General features: G+C 36.8%; 1 protein-coding gene across 1 annotated transcript; it reads left to right on the forward strand.

The window, feature by feature from the left end:
- Positions 1-18449: 18449 nt before the first annotated feature.
- Positions 18450-18960, forward strand: LOC124788680. The gene is made up of 2 exons (XM_047255961.1): positions 18450-18618; positions 18719-18960. Exons 1-2 carry the CDS (start codon positions 18450-18452, stop codon positions 18958-18960), a joined length of 411 nt encoding a protein of 136 aa, XP_047111917.1.
- The last annotated feature ends 971 nt before the right edge of the window (positions 18961-19931 follow it).

Below are 19931 nucleotides of genomic sequence, written 5' to 3' on the forward strand. Positions count from 1 at the left end.
TGGGGATGTGTTTGTTTCAAGTTGACAAGACTGATGGAAACAAAGAGATAATAATAATTGGTTTCACTAGCAGAGCACTATCCACCTGCAAAAGGTCATACTCTGTCACAGAACTAGAAGCATTACCACCTGCCTACAGCATTTAGTCTCAGTGATTGTTGGAGGACCTTTGCGCCCACAGCTAGGGGTGGAGTCAAATATCTGCTAGCTGTTAAGATACATTTAAAAAATATTTACAGTTGAATACCATGAAGACTTTAACTGTGAATCCTATAACTAAAAATATTCTGAGAGTTTACATACAAAAAATTGGAAAATGTCATGCTAGCCTATTAGATAACACATCATAGTTTACAGGATTCACACGAAAAACTTTCCTTGCAGATCATTGGGTGTAGCATATCTTATTTGCAACATTTCATCCAGAAGCCAGGCCAGTGGAGAGGATTTTTAAAGAGCTCAATCATTTTGCACAAACACATGCATCAAAACAGTATGCCAGACGGGCTGAGTTAGTACTGCTATCTAAAAATATACATAACAATCTACCCTACACAGTGGCAGGCTACACACCACCTGAGATTATGTTGGATATGCCTGGGATGACTGAACTGCTTTTGCCTTTGCCTAAACTGCCAAGAATTGCTAAGTCTAGAGAAAAGAAAATGAGTGAAGTTCTACAATTTCACTAGATATGCACAAAAACAAAAGGCTAAATTTGACAAACACGTGCAAAAGACTGCAAATTACCAATTAGGCAACTTAGTATTGTTAAAAAACCATACTGTGTCATCTTTGTCACATAAAATGTACAAGAAGTGGCAAATGATGTATTCAGGGCCTTATAAGATGGTACACATACCACATATTTGTAGGTATGTTTTGGCAGATGTGGAAACTAACGAGATAAAGGAATTTTACCTTTACAAATATTTGAAGATGTATAGTCAGTAATACACCAAGATACAACAATGAAAGCAATCAAGTTTTGACACTATAATTTAACTGGATAGATAAAAAATCTACTCACCAAGTGGCTGTAGAACAAACACGTAAAGTAAGGTTATAATTAGGTAAGCTTTTGGAGCCAGTAACTACTTCTTCAGGCAGAAGGGCTGAAGGGAAAGAAAGAAGAGTGAAGGAAAAGGACTGGAGAGGTCCAGGACAATGGGTAGATCTCAGAAAAGTCATCCAGAACTACAAGTCAGGGGAGACTTACGGGTTGGGATGAGAAGGAAAGACGGATTGTTGGGGATGGCACAGGACAAGATTTGAAAACCTGAGAGCTTAAAGGCGGAAGACAGGGTAATATGTAAGACAGAGATTACTACTAAAACACTGTGCATGAGTCAATAAGAGTGGAAGCTAAATCCATTGTACATAACAGAGGTGGGAGGGGGGCAGTAAAAAAAAGACAGGTAAGAAAATGAAATATGTAGAAAACTAAAAATGAATGAAGACAGGAGTAGTTACTGTGAAGAAATGCTGAGGAATAAGAAATTAATGTAAATTAAGGCCAGGTGGGTGGTGAGAACAAAGTAAATGTTGCAGTGCTAGTTCCCACCAGTGGAATTCTGAGAAACTGGTGTCTGGGGGAAGAGGCCAGATGACACGTATGGTGAAACAGGCATCGAGGTCATGATTGTCGTGCTGTAGAACATGCTCTGCCACATGATATTTTGCTTTGCCAGTATACACTCTCTGCCTATGTTCATTCATCTTCACTGGTACTTTGGTGGAAGTCATGCCAATGTAAAAGGCTGAACAGCGGTTACACAACATCTGTTACATCTGGTATATGACGTGTCATTTCACAGGTGGCTCTCCAATTGAAAGTATATGTCTTGCCACTTACAGGGCTGGTATAGGTGGTGGTTGGAGGGTGCATAGGGCAAACCTTGCAGCAGGGATGGTTACAGGGATAGGAGTCATAGGGTAGGGAGATGGGTGAAGTAGGAGCATAGGGTCTGACAAAAATGTTGTGGAGATTGGGAGGGTGATGGAAAGCTATTTGAAGCGGTAGGCAAAAATCTCAGACAGAATGGATCTCATTTCAGCGCATGATTTTAGAAAGTTATGGCCTTGTCAAAGTAGTCCAGACCAGGATAATACTGAGTGAACAGTGCTGTGCTCCATAGTTGTTTATAGGAAGGATCAGTAGTACCAGGATTGGATGTGATGGCCCAGCAAGCCTACTTTTGAACTAGGCTGGTGGGGTAATTGCATCCAGTGAAGGCCAAGTTGAGAATGGTGGTGTATTTCTGTAAAAAGTCTGCATCCAAACAAATAAGTTTGCCTTGAATGCCAAGGCTGTATGGGAGGGAACGTTTGACACGGAAAGGATGGCAACCGTCAAAATGTAAGTACTGTTGTTTGTTAGTAGTTTTAATGTGGACAGAAGTGCGTAGCTGGCCTTCGGTGAGGACGAGATCAACATCAAGGGAAGCAGCACAGGATTTGGAATAGCACCATGTGAAATTTAATTGGGAGAATGTATTCAGAGATTCCCGCAATTTTAACAGGACTGCCTCACCATGAGTCCATATGGTAAAGATGTCATCAATGTATGTAAACCAAAGAAGGGCTGAAGACATGGATTCTGGGAAAGCCCCCTCCAGGCAACCCATGAAAAGGTCAGCATAGGAAGGAGCCATCCCGGTTCCCACAGCCATACCCCTGATGTGTTTGTAAGTCTGCCCCTCAAAGGTGAAGTTGTTGTTGGTAAGCATAAAATTGATTAAGGTAAGTAGAACGGGTGATATAGGTTTGGTATCAGGTGGGCACTGATAGAGGAAATCTTCAGCAGCAGACAGACCATGTATGTGGGAGATGTTGATATAGATGGTCATGGCATGAATGGTAACCAGTAAGGTGTGTGGTGGGAGTGGGATGGGCATAGATTTCAGACGGTCTAGGAAATGGTTAGTATCTTTGATATAGGTGGGAAATCCTTGTACTATGTTTTGCAGGTGCTGTTCGGTGGGTGTTTTGAAGCAAAATACACCCAGGTACAGTAGATATAGGATTTCCCTTGCTTTATTGTGTCATGTTGGGTGTTAAGTATGTAAATGTTTCAAAAATTTTCATTTTTTATAGTAGTTGTATATGACTATCAATAACTTCATTGCTTGTGAATTGCCTAACAAGAATGCAAAATACATCTGTGCAAATAAGTCTGTGTTTGACAGAGGGTTGCATATTTTAAGCATATTACAAGAAAGTAACTAAATATTTCTGTTTTGAGATAGTGGAGTGAAGTAAAAGGAAAGGAGAGGAGTTAAATAATGAAAGAGACCTTATTTGTAATAGTTTAGCACTCATCACTTAAAAGAATAGATGCATAAGCATTTTTAAACCTTTAATATTTTATTTGTAACTGATGCTGTACAATTACAGAAACCATTTAAGGAAAGAAGGGTCAGATAGAATTATGGAGAAGGATGATTATCTGTGTGGCTTACTAGCACATTGAAAGCATCGTGTCATCTCTGATGCCATCAGGATTTCAAGTATAAAATAAATATCCAATTTAGACACAGTCATGCCATTTGAGTGCATGCTTTTGCTCAGTTGTGGAACTTATGTCAAAATTTAACTCTGTTTTAGGAACCTTGCTATATTACATTATGTTTGTGTTAAGTATGTATGTGTTTAAAAAATTGTCATTTTTATAGTAGTTGTAAATGGCTATTATTAGCTTCATTGCTTATGAATTGCCTAACAAGCATACATGGCAATCCTACAGGTTAATGACAGCATATAAGAGAGCATGACATTTTTCAATTAATGAATAACAAGAGAGAATTATTGTAAAGCCAAGCCAGAGTCTGGATACCAGTTCTGACGATCAATTGATTGGAAAAACTTGACATGATAAGAAATATAAATAAATAGGCACACTGATGCTCACACATAGATAAATGTATCAAAATGTGAACTATTTCACATAAATGAAATTGTCATTGAACAAATATTGTAAAATTCTAATCTGTGGAAATGTGAAGTTTCCATTCAAAGTGTGTAACGGCTGGAGTCAGAAATGATAGTGGTTGAGTTTAAGTTCATTCTGCACACCTATGACACACGTTTTCCAACAGCCAATGAGTGTTCAGCAGTGTTTTGAACAGTGTACTGTGAATGTTGTATGCAGTGCGAGCCTTGTACACAATTGCAGTGAGGTATTTAATAAATTTCTATTCCACTTGTTGTGTGTTGTCAGGGCTGATGGTGGTGGTGAGCAACAAATTCTATACAAGTAAATGAGAGACATAATTTGTAGAATACATGCTTTGATCAAGCACAAAGCACGAGTATGCATATACCACAACTGCCACTTGGAACCAGCAACAATGCAATCTCTGACTTGTCTCAGCCTGCATGAACCAACATTGTTCGTGGATTAGACTACAGCGGCAGCAATCAGGACAAGTGGTTTTGTGCTAACTGACTGCAAATTAACAGTGGTTAGTGGCAGGACAAACTGTAATATTGAATTTTAACCCGTATGATGTACAATCTGTGATGAGACATCAGTATACACACAGAAAATGTACAAGAAAAGACACTAGGTATCAGAAAGACTGTGTCTAGTGATGCTTTATTCTTTCCTGACAACACAAAGAACACAGTATGATTGAGTGACCCGATCTAAAGTGCTATGCAAATACAGTGGTACTTTACTAAAATCAAAATATAACACTTATTTCGCAACAACAATGTGTATTCCTGCCTTGCACTGGACACTGAATAAATGAGTGATGCACATTCTTGGAGTAAAAATGTTTCTGCGACAGTGAGTAGAGTGCACATAGTCATCGTAGCTGGATGCTTACATAATGACTGTGCTGTGACAAGCGGCAAGTTTTACTAAGACTAATGAGTGAAGCAATCTTTAAGTATTAATGAATTCTTTAATGAATGAAGTAAGCAAGGCAACCATGTTATGGACTGTGAGGACACTCATAATTAAGCAGAAGCCATGTGATAGACAGTGATTGAAACTGGTTCTGTACTTAACAATAAGAGCGATAATCATTTTTTGACATTCTATCCCACAGAAAAATTAACATTTGTTTTTAGTCAGAATATAATATGGCAATGTGAATTTAATTTCATGCACACATTCCTGATGAGCCGAACTGCTATGCTGTACACTGGAGCAGAAGGGAGGCGCCAACATTACTCCAGATTACACGAGTTCCAGCCATGCAGCTGTGCAATTGGTGGGTCCAGGCTCTGTGACCTGACACTGTGTTCCGGCTGGGTGTTACAACAAATTACAACGATGGGTTCCAGACACCACGCCTCCATTCCACAACGACCAGCAACGGTGTTTGACAAAATCCGACGACACTTCAAGTCAATGGCAGTAGGCAAAAATTAATAATTCAAACACTATTGTATAAAACTAAGATAATTTTTTTGTATTTATTCACCATGTAAACAAACATTTTGAAGAATCTGAATAACAAATATTCTAATTTTATCACGTGTGGATGTGCCAACATTGTGAATTTTGCATGAACAGTTTATGTCAAAAAAATACCTAGATGGTCCAAAGATTGAACTACAAAGCCTCACAATTGATGAAATTCTATTTCTTCAAAGTATGTGACTGTAAAGAACGTTTGTAGTGATATTGTAAAAGTTTCAGTTTTTTCTGAACCTTATGGAATAATCTATTTGCTCCGTTGGGGTTTTCTGGGGTATTCCTTCAGCCCTTGTCCAAATGGAGGACCAAAAAATGCAAATAGTTCCCTGCATACCATAATATACGGGGTATCTCCAACATTGCTAGGTACTGTACAAAACCCTGCAAACAATTGTAAAATTTTGTACCAATACAATGTTAATGAACCGTACTATGAAACTGGAGATGACAGAAGTGTTATGGAAAGGTGATTGAGCAAGTCTATATATAAACACTGCAATAAGCATGAAGATATAAGAGAAAAAAAATTTGTACTAAAATGACAGATGCTTAAGTGGAATGCTAGGCACAGACATTTGGAAAGTATCCCCCTAGTCTTCCAGGTGGCATTATAGCATCCCCAAACAACAGGACAGGATATGTGACTATGTATCTCAATGGCATAATTTATTTACAGTTTTTCATCATTCCCCCCAGCCCCTCTTGGGAGAAATGTTTCATGAGAGTAAATCTGAATACAAAACTGAATAGCAGTCAAATGTGAGTAAAAGATCTGTCTGAAAATTATAACTATATATATATGAAATATTATCCTTGGAAAGGGTATTATCTAATATTATCTTTTTCTTTTTGTTATAAAGAAGTGGGGTCAGTAGCCACCATCTCCCTCTCCCTCTGTCATATCGAATGTAGTCACTGTATATGACAAAGTGATAATAAGGTGTGGAATTGTATACTTTCAGGGTTAATACATACCCTACGTCATGATTTTAATTATTACAGCATTTCTAGCATTTTATATCTGCAGCACTGCCAGTCAACAGAACATCACTAGTGGATGCCGACATGCTGCCATTACATGGCAAATTCAAATTTAATCAAATGTTGTTTTTTTGCCTTTTTCAGTAACAACAAGCAATCTAAAATTACTTCATTTAAGGGCATCGATCAGAGGACCAAGATATTTTTCAGGTTTTTCCAGTCTTTACAGTTTTTCATATTTAAGTTACAAACAGCAGCTTTAGCTTGTACTGCTGATACAAATTTAAATAATATACATACATTAATTCTTGTTTCATAGATCACGAATACAACATTTTGTAATGATGTGGAATGTGTCACTTTAACATAAGTTTTCTTTACACAAAATAATTATTTTTTTTCAGTTACTGCTCCATATCTAAGAATTCATCTATTGAGCAGAAGGAGTTGTCATAGAAATTCTTTTAATTTGCTTTTAAATGTTAGTTGGCTATCTGTCAGGCTTTTAATACAATTTGGCAAATGACCAAAGATTTTTGTGGCAGCTTAATTCACCCCTTTCTGTGCCAAAAGTGGGATTTAATCCAGAATACTGAAGATCATCCTTTCTTCTAGTGTTGTAGCTATGAACTTCGCTTTTATTTTTGAATTGGGGTGGGTTATTAATGACAAATGTGATAAGTGAATATATGTATTGTGAATGTACTGTGAATATCCTGAGTTCCTTAAATAAATGTCTGCAAGGTGATCTTGGGTGGGCAGCAGTTATTATTCTGATTACACACTTTTGTGCAATAAATACTTTCGCTCTTAATGACGACTCTATGATGCCATATGAAAGCAGTGAATGAAAATAGGCATAGTAGACTAATTTATTGACATGTTTGTCACCAACATTTGCAATAACCCTAATAGAATAAGTAGCTGAACCTAATCGTTTCAGCAAATCATCGATGTGTTTTTTCAAATTCAGTTTCGCATCAGTGCTGATACCCACAAATTTTGAGTATTCTGCCTCAGCAACAGACTTCTGTTCATTGTCTATATTTATCATTGGTGTTATGCCATTTATTCTACAGAATTGTATAAACTGTATTTCTCAAAAATTAGGGAGAGACCATTTGCAGAGAACCACTTAATAATTTTCCGAGAAACATTATTTACAATTTCCTCAGCGGATTCTTGTTTGTTGGGTGTGATTACTTTACTTGTATCATCAGCAAAAAGAATTAGCTTTGCACTTTCATGAATTCAGAGTGGCAAGTCGTTAACATATATTAAGAACAATAAGGGATCCAAGACTGAACCCTGTGGGACGCCATTCTTGATACCTCCCCAGTTAGAGGAATTTGATGACTTTTGCAGACTATCTGTACTGTTGATTACAACCTTCTGCATTCTTTCAGTTAAGTATGAATTAAACCATTTGTGCACTGTCCCAATCACACCACAATACTTAAGCTTATCTAGAAGAAATTCATGATTCACACAGTCAAAAGCCTTTGAGACATCACAAAATATCCCAATGGGTGATGTTAAGTTATTCAATGCATTTAATATTTGATTAGTGAAAGCATATATAGCATTTTCTGTTGGAAAGCCTTTCTGAAAACCAAATTGACATTTTGTTAGTACTTCATTTTTACAGATATGTGATGCTACTCTGGAATACATTAATTTTTCAAGAATTTTGGATAAAGCTGTCAGAATTGAGACTGGGTGGTAGCTGTTAGCATCAGACCTATCTCTTTTTTATGCAATGGTTTAACAATAGTGTATTACAGTATATCTGGAAAAATGCCCTGTTTCATTGTGCTACTACATATGTAGCTGAGAGTCCTACTTATTTGTTGGAAATAAGCTTTTAGTATTCTGTGAGCTTTTACTTTTGAGTGAATTTATTATTTTCCTAATTTCAGGAAAGGTGGGTTGAATTTCAATTTTATCAAATTGTGTAGGTACTGCCTCTTCCATTCACTGCCTTGCATTTTCTAACGAATGGCTTGATCTTATTTTTCTACATCACTTAAAAAAATTACTATTAAACATGTTTTCTACTTCTGACTTCTTGTTAACAATCTTTTCATTGTGTTTGATAGAAATACAGTATTCCTGTACTCTCAGTTGCCCTGTTTCCCTTTTAACAATATTCCAAATTGTTTTCATTTTATTATCATATGTGCTAATCTCAGACATAATGCACATATTTCTGGACTTTTTAATAACTTTTCTTAATACAGTGCAGTAGTTTTTATAATGTTTCACTGTTTTGGGATCATTACTGCTCCTAGCTGTAAGATACATTTCCCTTTTCTGTTCACAAGATATTTTTATCCCTTTAGTAAGCCAAGGCATTTTACATGGTTTCTAACAATTATATTTCACTGTTTTCTTAGGGAAACTGTTTTGAAATATACTCACAAAGGTGTCATGAAACATGTTAAATTTTTAATTATCATCATGTTCCCTGTACACCTCATCCCAGTCTAACTGTTGAAAGATTTCCTTAAAGTTTTGTATTGTTAAAGTGTTAATTGAACACACTCTTTTGGAGGACCATTTTGCATTACTTTATGGAGCTATACCATATACTGTAACTAGCTGTGCATCATGATCAGATAGACCATTCTTAACAGGAAAAGTTTTTATTTGATTAAATTTATCTCGGTCTATGAAAACATTATCTATCTGTGTGCTGCTTTCCTATACCACCTGAGTAGGGAAATCAATAACTGATGTCAAATTGAAAGAACCAAGTAATACTTCGATGTCAAGCTTTCTATCAGACTCTTTCAGAAAATCTACATTGAAATCCCCACAAACAATAACTTGCTTCTCTCTGTGTGACAGACAGCACAACAAAGAATCCAAGTTTTTCATAAATAGCTGAAAATGTCCCAATGGGGACCTATACGTGGCTACAATTATAAAAGTGCCCTTATTTAGTTTAAGCTCACATGCACATGATTCTATATGTTGCTCTATGCAAATTTTTTTAGTTTCCAAATTTTTCACACTAGGACTGATTTTAAGATATATGGCAACTCCTCCTCTCTCCATAGTGTCTCTACTACATGTGCTGAAAGCTTATATCCACCTACATTTACCATTTCCATACCTGTGACTATATGCTGTTCAGCTGTTCAGCAATATACTAGCATTATTTTTTCACTGTGCTTCTATGTGAATCTTATGACATACTAACATTATTTTTCACTTTACTGTTATGAGTATCTTGTGATATTTTAACGTCTCTAGTACCTGCCTGTCTGAACTTCTCATTAAGATTAATTTCTATCAATGAAGGATGATTGGACACTGATCTTAGCTTAAAAAAGTACTCCTGTGAGTTTCAGTGCCCCCCCCCCCTTTCCCCTTAAAGATTTTACTATCATCCCATCCAGTTTACCCTTCCCTTTCCTATTGAGATCTTGTGAATTCCCACCTACCAATACCATAAATCATATTCTGCCCTGTAATTGGTATAAGTGATTTTAAGTAACTTTTCAAAGATAATATTCGGTATAATAGTCACTTTTACAGTTCTTATTTCACTTGTCTTGTTTGCAAATGTTAGGCAGACTTGTAGTCAGATTAATACTAAACAGACCTGTACAGCAAGAACAAGTACTCAAGAATGGTTATGAGTTAAATAGTTAGAATATAGTATGATTACATGCAATTAGATAATTTATATTAATTGCTACAATGAACTTGAATTATTTCTGATCTAGTGATTATTTTGTATACCTTTTATTGGAATGGGTATGTTTCACCACAGATGTCGGGTTAGTCTTTGGGAACTATGCTACCACTAAAATATGCAATCTTTACTGCAATTGTTTTTTATTACTTTTTTATTTCATGCTTACACACATATCTGTAGGACCACTATTCCAATTATTTGTGTGATTTACTGAAGGTAATTGAAATCCTTTGACGTTGCCTACAAGCAGTTATCTCAAAGAATACAATCTTTTGCCATTTTTATAGAAAATTTAGACTCCACGATCAGGAGTTAAAAAAATTTTGCAACTAGTTTAGCTGCTGGGCACAAAAGTAGATGGTGCACGGCTTGATCCTAAAACAATACTGAGCCAATATTTCAAATAAAGTTGTGCGTTTCCCCTAATATGTGACTTGAACATTGTAGTTGTTTGATCACATAAGCTATTAAAGCAGCTGTATCATCACACCAGTACAGTCGCATCTCCTACTCAGGATGAGCTGGTGTTGACCTTAGCTTGTCAACTTTCAGCAATCAGCATATCTGGTTTAGCATTTCAGCAGTAAAAGTGGAACCATGACTGCTAATTATAGAAGAAAGTGAGCTAAATTTCAAAATCTACTTTTAACAAAAACATGCACCACAAACTCAGGTCTTTGGTCCAAGATTTGTGTCACTAATACATGTATTGTTAAGCATTCAGAATTGTCAAGATACAATGATTTCCATCTTTTGTTTTGGTACAGGACTTATAATAACAAGGCAAATTTGTTCAAAAGGTTCACTTGTTTCTGGGAGTTCTTGCAGTTGTACTTTAGTTTTGCCCACATCATTCTGCTTACCGCATGACTCACAACTTCAACATAAATGAAAGTATCTGCTTTCTGTTTTGGCCACCAACAGATATGTGCTACTCATTGATAAGTTGCTCTTTTTTGCCATTGTGTCCTGCTAATGGTCTGTCATGATTACGGTCTTTTAACACTTGTACTCATAGGCTATAAGTTACGATGATACAATTCCCTTTAGCAGTGCTCTTGTAATGGATTCCATCAACTACTTTCAATTTATGATATTGTTTCCAGGACTGGCACTGCATCTCAGCCTCTTGTTCATTAATTAATCTCTTTTCTCTCTGCCAATTGTGAAACATACTCAGACTTTCCTACTTGATCCATCTGCACTGCTACGTAGTTTTCTGGGCTGATGAACTACCTTAAACTGGTACTCACTTAAATCCAAGGCCCATCTGGTTCCTGCTACTGGAGTCCCACAGGTTTAGGAACCACTTCAGTTCTGCATTATCTATTACTACAATGAATTATCAGTTGATTAAAAAACATCAGCAATCCTTTATGTCAAATAAGTGCACACAACTCTTTTTCAGTTGTCAAGTAATTGCATTCAGCCCTATTCAGAGTGTGAGAAACAACTACCCCCAAATTACTACTATCAGAAACCTGGATGAAGGGTTTTTTGAATTTTGGATTTTTTTGAGAAGTTATGTCATATTAATCAGTTGTGGATAGTTCTTCACAGCTTCTAACAGTTTTAAATTGTTCTGTTATCCTGTGTTCTATTTCAGCCACAGCAAAATGACATTTTGAGAGGGAAAGATTCAAATTGTGCAGTATCTCAAATAGGACTTGATATTTTTAAAAATATTGGGAATCCGATATATCTATAATTAAAAAAAAAACATAATTATCAGCTCTTGATATATTGAAAAAAAGTATCAATATATCAATGGTAAAACTATTGATATATGGGTCTATAAAAATATCGGCCACACATTGTAAATATGCTGCCGGTTTTAGAGTTGTATGTTTAAGTACTGATTTATTATCTGATATTTTGTACATCAACAAGCTGAAAATCTGCTTATCCCCCTTAGAACAAGAATTGAAAGGAAAATGATGTGCATTCATACTTGGGGATAACCACTTTGCTAACAATGGTAACTGCTTGTAAGTGCACAATAAAAGGTGTCTGAAGAGTCTGTCTTTCGGTTTCATCACATGTTGACTTCCTGTTGTTTTCATTTCTGCCAATGCCAACGACCTAGAAATTGTAGTGTCAAAACTGTGTGGTGATGCTAAATGTTGCAGTTTCCATTGGTACCCCCTGAACACCCATTACATCAGCATTTCCCCTCACACATCTCTGCCCACTGTCATCAGACTTTTGTTCATCATTTTCAGCAATTGTTTTTGAAGAATGCTGATGTGACGAAGTAGCACACTAGTTGTGTGAAAAATTGTTTTTTGATGTAACGGGTGTGCTATTTCTTGACATCAGAATTTTTGTTATTTGATTCACACTGTCACTCCCAAGTACAACTGGCCTACTTCTTTTGTGCCACTTATATGTGCAAAGAGAAAGATTGGATATGGTGAAAGACCAACAAGTAGTAATACTCCTTCACACAGTGAAAGTAAAATTATGTTCTACTACAATTTCAAAAGAATAACTTCAGATATTTACCAAAAATTATGAAAAAATACAATACAAAATAAAAATATTGGCACTTGATATTGCCATTTTTATATCAATATATCGGAAGGAAGAATACTGCCAATATATATCTCAATATTTTTTGGAAAAAATATCAATATTTCATCAATAGCCCTACTTTCAAACACTGCTCATAGTCCTTCAAGATTATGATGGATGTCTTCACCACAAATGATGATATCCTGGTACACCAGACATTGCGTAGGTGTCACTCTTCTGAGGGCACTATCCATAAATCATTGCTGCTGCAGTCTGAAAACTGTGAAGGAGACAGTTGTATTTGTATGCATCTATAATATCGAAATGAATGATATTTTAGCCCTGTTGTCTACATGTAAAGTCAACCAAACCACTGGTTAAATCAAAAATACAAGTGATTTGGTCATGGGTGAATATCTGGTGACATTACAGCATTCAGCTTCCTGTAATCAGTACAAAACTTGTACTTCTATTTTCTTGTAAGTATAGAGACTGAATCCATGAACCTGTTATGGTGTCGTAATAGGAGGAGAGGTGTACTCCTACGTGGCATGTCCCAGTTGGCAGATAGGGGGGTCCTCAACAGCTTGTTGGCAGACTTGAGCGAAATAAAATAGCTCTCGCGGACCAAACACACATCCCATCAACCTCATTTTTACCAGCCATAACTGACACATCACCTTTCCAGACACATCTCGAATTGTAAACCCTGCCTTTGGTCAGACACTTGATCATTGATCAGACAATCAAGCAAATATGAGCAGTCTTGTATTGAAAGAATCCACCAGTTTTGACAGTCACGACGAAATTATCCAGGCAAAGACACCATTCAGATATGGTGGGGTGTCACACAGAGGACAAATGCAAGTTGGAGTACCTAGTGATGCACTGAATGAACAAACATACATACAACATATTCCAGATAAGATGGTGCTAAAAGTTAACAAACCAGTAAGATTTTCGTATTTTGCAACAGTAAATATTAATTCTTTGAGGAAAGTTGGTAAACTGAAACATTTAATAGACGTCTTAGATCAACAGAACATAGTTATCACAGCCCTTCAAGAGTTACGCAATACTGCCCAGGACCCAATCAAATCAGGAGAATATCGACTTTGTAAGGGACCACCAGGAGAAAGGGTAATAGAACATGTTCCTCAATTTGGTGTGGGTTTCTTGGTACATAATAGAATATTGGAGGATTTTTCATCCAATTTCTCAAGAATGGCATTGTTGACAATTAGGGGGGAAAAGCAAAATATATATACACTGATAAATATTCATGCTCCAACAAATGTTAAAAATAGAACTGACAAGGGTGGAACGGAAAAATTCTGGCATGGGCTTGATCAACTAGTAAGGACCATACTGGATAGTAACATTAAAATTCTGCTTGGAGACTGTAATGTGAAGATAGGACAAGAAATTTTGAGGTATGGTGGGGCAATGGCTAGCATATAAAATTACAAACAAAAACGGGGAACAGTTAATTGAATTTTGTACTACAAATGGATTGGTTTTGAAGACAACAAGGTTTAAGATAAGACCACATAAGTTAATGACATGGAAATGCCCTAACGTCAAGCTAGGAGAGTTCCAGATGGATCATGTGGCCGTAGATCAGAAATTCCACAAGGAAATCTATAATGTTAAAGTGCTGTGTGGCGTTGCTGTTGATTCAGACCACTACATTTCAAGAATTAAAATGAAACTTACACCTAAAAGAGAAAGCAAACCTCAAATGTTGGATACAAATAGAACATATCATCCTAGTTATATTATTAATAATCAGATATGTTACAAGAGATCAAGAATACCTTTAAGTGACAATCTAGAAGCCACTGTCAATCAATTAAAAGCCTTGGCTGAAGAAGTAGCTCCTGTACGGAAACACAAGAAATATGCTTGGCGGAATGAGGAATGCGATGTAGCGATTCAACATAAAGATAAGGCCTGGTTAAATGACCAACAAAAGAGAACTGAAAGCTCAAGGGAAGAATTATAAAATGCTAGACGATCAACCGCCAAAGAAATTAAAAGGGTCAAAAGGTAATTTCATAAGGACTCGCTAAAATCTATCGAGGATGATTTCAATCGCCACAGACAAGAGATTACTATCAGGCATTCAAACAGTACCAGTTGAAATACACTCCACCTACTCTTATGATGAAGGACACAAATGGAAAGGTAGCACATAACAATTACAACACTTCAATGATATTGGCTAAATATTTCAAACAGTTACTAAATAGTGAGGAACCTGAACATCATTTGGAATTTGACCCCTATCTAGGAAACAAAACGCATTTAGAAAGAGTTATACCACCACATCCAGATGAAGTTCAAGCAGCGATTAACTCACTTCAGAATTATGAAGCAGCAGGTGAGAACCAACTAGTGGCAGAATGTTGGAAATATGCAAATGTACAAACTATTCGGAACTTACACAAACAGCTTACTGACATTTGGAATATTGAGAAGTTACCAGAAGAATAGAATGTTGCAATAATCCATCCACTACACAAAAAAGGAGATAGATCAGATCCTAATAATTATAGGGGTATATCCCTGCTGGATATTACTTATAAAAAATTTTCCAAGGTACATCGGAATTCATGAACAGTTTGACGGTAAACTGGGTGAATATTAAGGAGGCTTTTGTCCAGGAAGAAGCTGTCCTGATCAAATTATTTATTAGTCTCAAATGGATAATGAAACATCAAAGGGTCAGGAACAAGAAGCTAGTGATCACCTTTGTCGATTTTAAAAAAGCCTACGATAGTATCCATCGTGAATCTCTACTGTCAATTCTTAAAGAATTTGGTTCACATCAGAAAATTGTCAACCCCGTTGCAGTCACCCTTAGAAATACCAAAGCTAGAGTAAGGTTCAGAAATGAATTCTCTGAACATTTTGAGATTCATATTGGCCTTTGACAAGGCGATGGATTGTCTCCATTATTGTTAAATTGTGTGCTGGAGAAAAGCATGCATGAATGGAACAAGAGATACCCACCATCTGTTCAGATTGGAAGAAAGATTCGACTTAACTGTTTTGCACTTACAGATGATTTGGCGCTGTTAGCAAACAACACTGATGAAGCAAAGGTTCAGATAGAACAACTAGAACAATTAACGGCGAAGGTTGGATTGCAAATTTCGTTTGAGAAAACAGAAATGATGCCCCGCTTCCAAGTTGACACATCCCTTATTATACTCCATAATGATCAAAAAATTAAAGTAGTAAAAAGTTTAAATATCTTGGTGAGATTATTACCTGGAATGCTAATGAAAGAGTATCAATGGAGAGTAGAACATTAAAACTACAGCGAGCACAGAGAACCACATGGCCAGCCTACAAAAAAACGATCTCTCTCAATAAATGCTAAATTTCGACAATACTCCTCTGTCATGAAACCAGAAGAAACATATGCAAGTGAAACACTACTCAGACTAAACAATCAAGCAACAACTGACAAACTACAGAAAGTTGATAGAAGAATACTCCGAACAATTATCAGGGAAAAAACATCAAGTTAATGGGCAGTGGAGATTTTTGCCCAATTCAGTAGTGTATAAAGAAAGTGAATCCATTACTGATACAATGCGGAAAAGAAGGATTGCATTTTTTGGTCACATATTTCGCCTACAAAATACTAGAATCCTGAAGCAACTTTTTGACTACTTCTGGAACAGTAAAACCAAAAACATCTGGTTTAAAGAAGTACAAAGTGATCTGGATGAATTGAACATCACCACACACCAAATTAAACACAGAGAAGAGAAACTGCTTCTGATGAACAAATACACATGGCTGACATTCAAACTATCAGAACAGAAGAAGTATGTCATATCTGCAGAAGAACGAGCAGCCAGATCACAGTGAATGAAGAAATTTTGAAAAATTAAGAAATTGCTGACTGCTAAGATCTAAACTTAATCATTGTAGACTCTATTGTATTATGTTTGATTTTAGTGCTCCAATGTGGGTGTAAACTATGTAAATAAATAAATAGAGACTGAAAGCTCGCTGAAGACAGAGATGAGTTCAGCAGAAATTTTTACATGAGACCTAATGGTGTTCAGAAAATATAGATTAAATACAATTGAGGGAGACAAGTTTGTTGCTGCTGGAAGTATTTTATCCTGACATGAAATTGAAGTACATAGTTCCAGTGAATTATTATGAGTATAGTTAAGTTATACTGAATTATTATGAGTATAGGTTAAGTTATACTTGATAACCAAAATAAATTGATATCAGTTCCTGTAACTGCCACTGCCCCCCCCCCCCCCCCCCCTCGAATTCAGCTGGCACAGTTGCTGAAAGGTTTAACCCTCGCATTACCAAGCGGGGTATTCTGACTACCTCAGGTTGATTTTTTTCCCTATAATAATGTTATCTGAAGGGCCACATGCCTGTGGTTTCATGACTTTGTACTAAAATGATTGACATTGAATTCACACTCATGACTGTCCGATTCTTTTGGCTTTATCATTGTTATTCGAGTCATTTACTGGTGGGATTGTGAGACTACCCCACTTGGTATGAAATGTCTTATTTTCTTATTTGTAGAAAAAGAAGGTTTTGGGAAATATATCTGTCATTCATCTTCTTTGTTGAGTTTTGCCATAGATCCAATGTTTGTTATTGTTGCTGGTTAGTATTACTGAGTTGAATTTGACGTTCACTGTTGAGCTGACATTACACGAGTCAGCATTTCATCTGCAAGTAAGGAAGTCCATAATGACTTTCTAGTGAAGAGATCACGGAAATTCTATAAAATTCTGATGTCAGTGACGATGAAAATGAATGAGACATTGATAATGAACTGAATGAATATATGGAAGCTTTTGACAAAGACCATATCATAGCATCAGATGAAGCTGATGATGAAATATCAGAAGACACTACATATTTACGTGAACAAGTAGAAGAAGAAGAAGAAGAACAAGAACAAGAAGAGGATGATGAAGAAGAAGAAGAAGGCGAAGACACTGGAGATTTGTTTGTTTCTAGAAGTGACCTACAATTTTCTAGTGAACCACCAAAAAGTGGGCGCCGTCGACGTCGCAACATTTTGAACATAACACCTGGCCCAGTGAATGATGGAAAAACAATCAAGCCGGCTGGGGGGCCGAGTGGTTCTAGGCACTACAGTCTGGAACCGCGCAACCACTACGGTTGCAGGTTCGAATCCTGCCACGGGCACGGATGTGTGTGATGTCCTTAGGTTAGTTAGGTTTAAGTAGTTCTAAGTTCTAGGGGACTGATGACCTCAGAAGTTAAGTCCCATAGTGCTCAGAGCCATTTGAATCAAAAACAATCGAAACAATAACAGAGTCATTTTTATTATTTATCTCACCGGAAATCGTGAGCATCTTTGAAGAAGAAACGAACAGGGAAGCCAAACGAGTAATTTCTTTGTGGAATGCAGCTCATTCTTCGAACAAAACGAACATGGAGAGATATAAACACAACTGAAGTGTATTAGCAATTCTACTCAGAGCTGGTTGAACTTAAGGACATCGCACAAGTGCCTCTGATCTGTGGGGAGATAATGCTGCCTTTCGGCAACCATTCTTTTCTGCTGACATGTCAAGAAACCGATTTTTGTCTATACTGAAATTCTTGTGATTTGATAACAGATACACAAGAGCACAGAGAATTGAAGAAACCAAAGACAAGCTACAAGCCATCAGGGTAGTGTTCGGCAAATTTCAATCTAACTTCTGCAAGAACTTCTATCCTTATGAATATGTGACTATTGATGAACGATTAGCAACATACTGAGGAAACTGCCCTTTTAGGGTTTATATGAAAAGCAAGCCTGGCAAGTATGGCATTAAAATTTGGGATTGCGCTGATGTGAAGACATCTTACTTATTACAGATCCAAATTTACACAGGAATGGTGGACAATACTCGGGAAGTGAATCAAGGACAGAGAGTCGTTTTGGATCTGATGGAACCATTTCTGAATAGCGGTCATGGTGTAGCAACTATTAATTTTTTCACCAGTTTTCCAGTGGCTGCTGAACCAATAAAACGAAACACGACATTGGTTGGTACCTTGTGTTCCAATAGGAAAGAGACTCCGAAGGAATTCTTGCCAAACAGAAGTTCACTCTTCAATGCTGGGTTTCCCAAATGACTTGACCCTAGTTTCCTATGTTCCAAAGAAGAGAAAGGCAGCAATACTACTCTCTACTCAGCACAATGAGAGACGAGTGAGTGGTGAAGAAAGTGAACACCAACCCGAAATCATACTGCACTACAAAAAAACCAAAGGTGTTGTAGATAATGGGGACAAAATGACAAGAGAATAAAGTTGTGTTAGAGGAACGAGGTGGTGGCTACTAAGAATCTTCATGGAAATGATAGATATTGCAGCACTGAATGCATATATTCTGTACACTCAAAGGTTTCCTGAATGGCAGAAGAATAACCAAAGCCGACGTAAACTCTTCATGACTGAACTGGCATTTGGGCTCAGCAAAGGCAACATGGAAGAAAGAGCCAAAAATATCAATGGTCTTCATAAAGATGTACAAGATGCACTGAAAGCTTGTGGTATTGAAATTCCTATAGCAGTGATCCAGACCCAGTGTTCCAAGTTACGATGTCAAGATTGCAAGAAAAACGAAGATCGGAAAACAAGTTTTTGTTGTGTAACATGCAAGAAACCTGTTTGTAATATATACAGAGAAGAAACTGTTACTGTGAAGTGCATGCAGTGCAAAATGTACTTGACAGAAAAGTTGAAAAAAGTCTTTTGTTATTTTACTGCAGTGACTGTTGAGGTACAAAGATTATTAATTTTCTGTTCGTTGAGTACTGAATTAAGTGAAAGATATAAAAAAAAATTTTGTACCTTGTACCTGTGATCTGATTAAATACTTCTAATAACCAGAAAAGCTGTTTTTCAACACTAAATAAACCCATTCAATGGAAATAACGAAATCTGTTGTTGTTGTTGTCTTCAGTCTTGAGACTGGTTTGATGCAGCTCTCCATGCTACTCTATCCTGTGCAAGCTTCATCATCTCCCAGTACCTAATGCAGCCAACATCCTTCTGAATCTGCTTAGTGTATTCCTCTCTTGGTCTCCCTCTATGATTTTTACCCTCCTCCCTGCCCTCCAGTACTAAATTGATGATCCCTTGATGCCTCAGAACATGTCCTACCAACCGGTCCCTTCTTCTAGTCAAGTTGTGCCACAAACTCCTCTTCTCCCCAATTCTATTCAATACCTCCTCATTAGTTATGTAATTTACCCATTTAATCTTCAGCATTCTTCT

The sequence above is a fragment of the Schistocerca piceifrons genome, chromosome 3 (assembly GCF_021461385.2).
Source record: "Schistocerca piceifrons isolate TAMUIC-IGC-003096 chromosome 3, iqSchPice1.1, whole genome shotgun sequence".
NCBI classification, from domain to species: Eukaryota; Metazoa; Arthropoda; class Insecta; order Orthoptera; family Acrididae; genus Schistocerca; species Schistocerca piceifrons.

What these genes read in the sequence shown, in the direction of transcription:
- LOC124788680 (XM_047255961.1), top strand. Translation starts at nt 18,450, where the DNA reads ATGAAAAGCAAGCCTGGCAAGTATGGCATTAAAATTTGGGATTGCGCT. An exon ending in GGAACCATTTCTGAATAGCG is followed by an intron (nt 18,619 to 18,718) that starts GTCATGGTGTAG and finishes GTGTTCCAATAG; the next exon opens with GAAAGAGACTCCGAAGGAAT.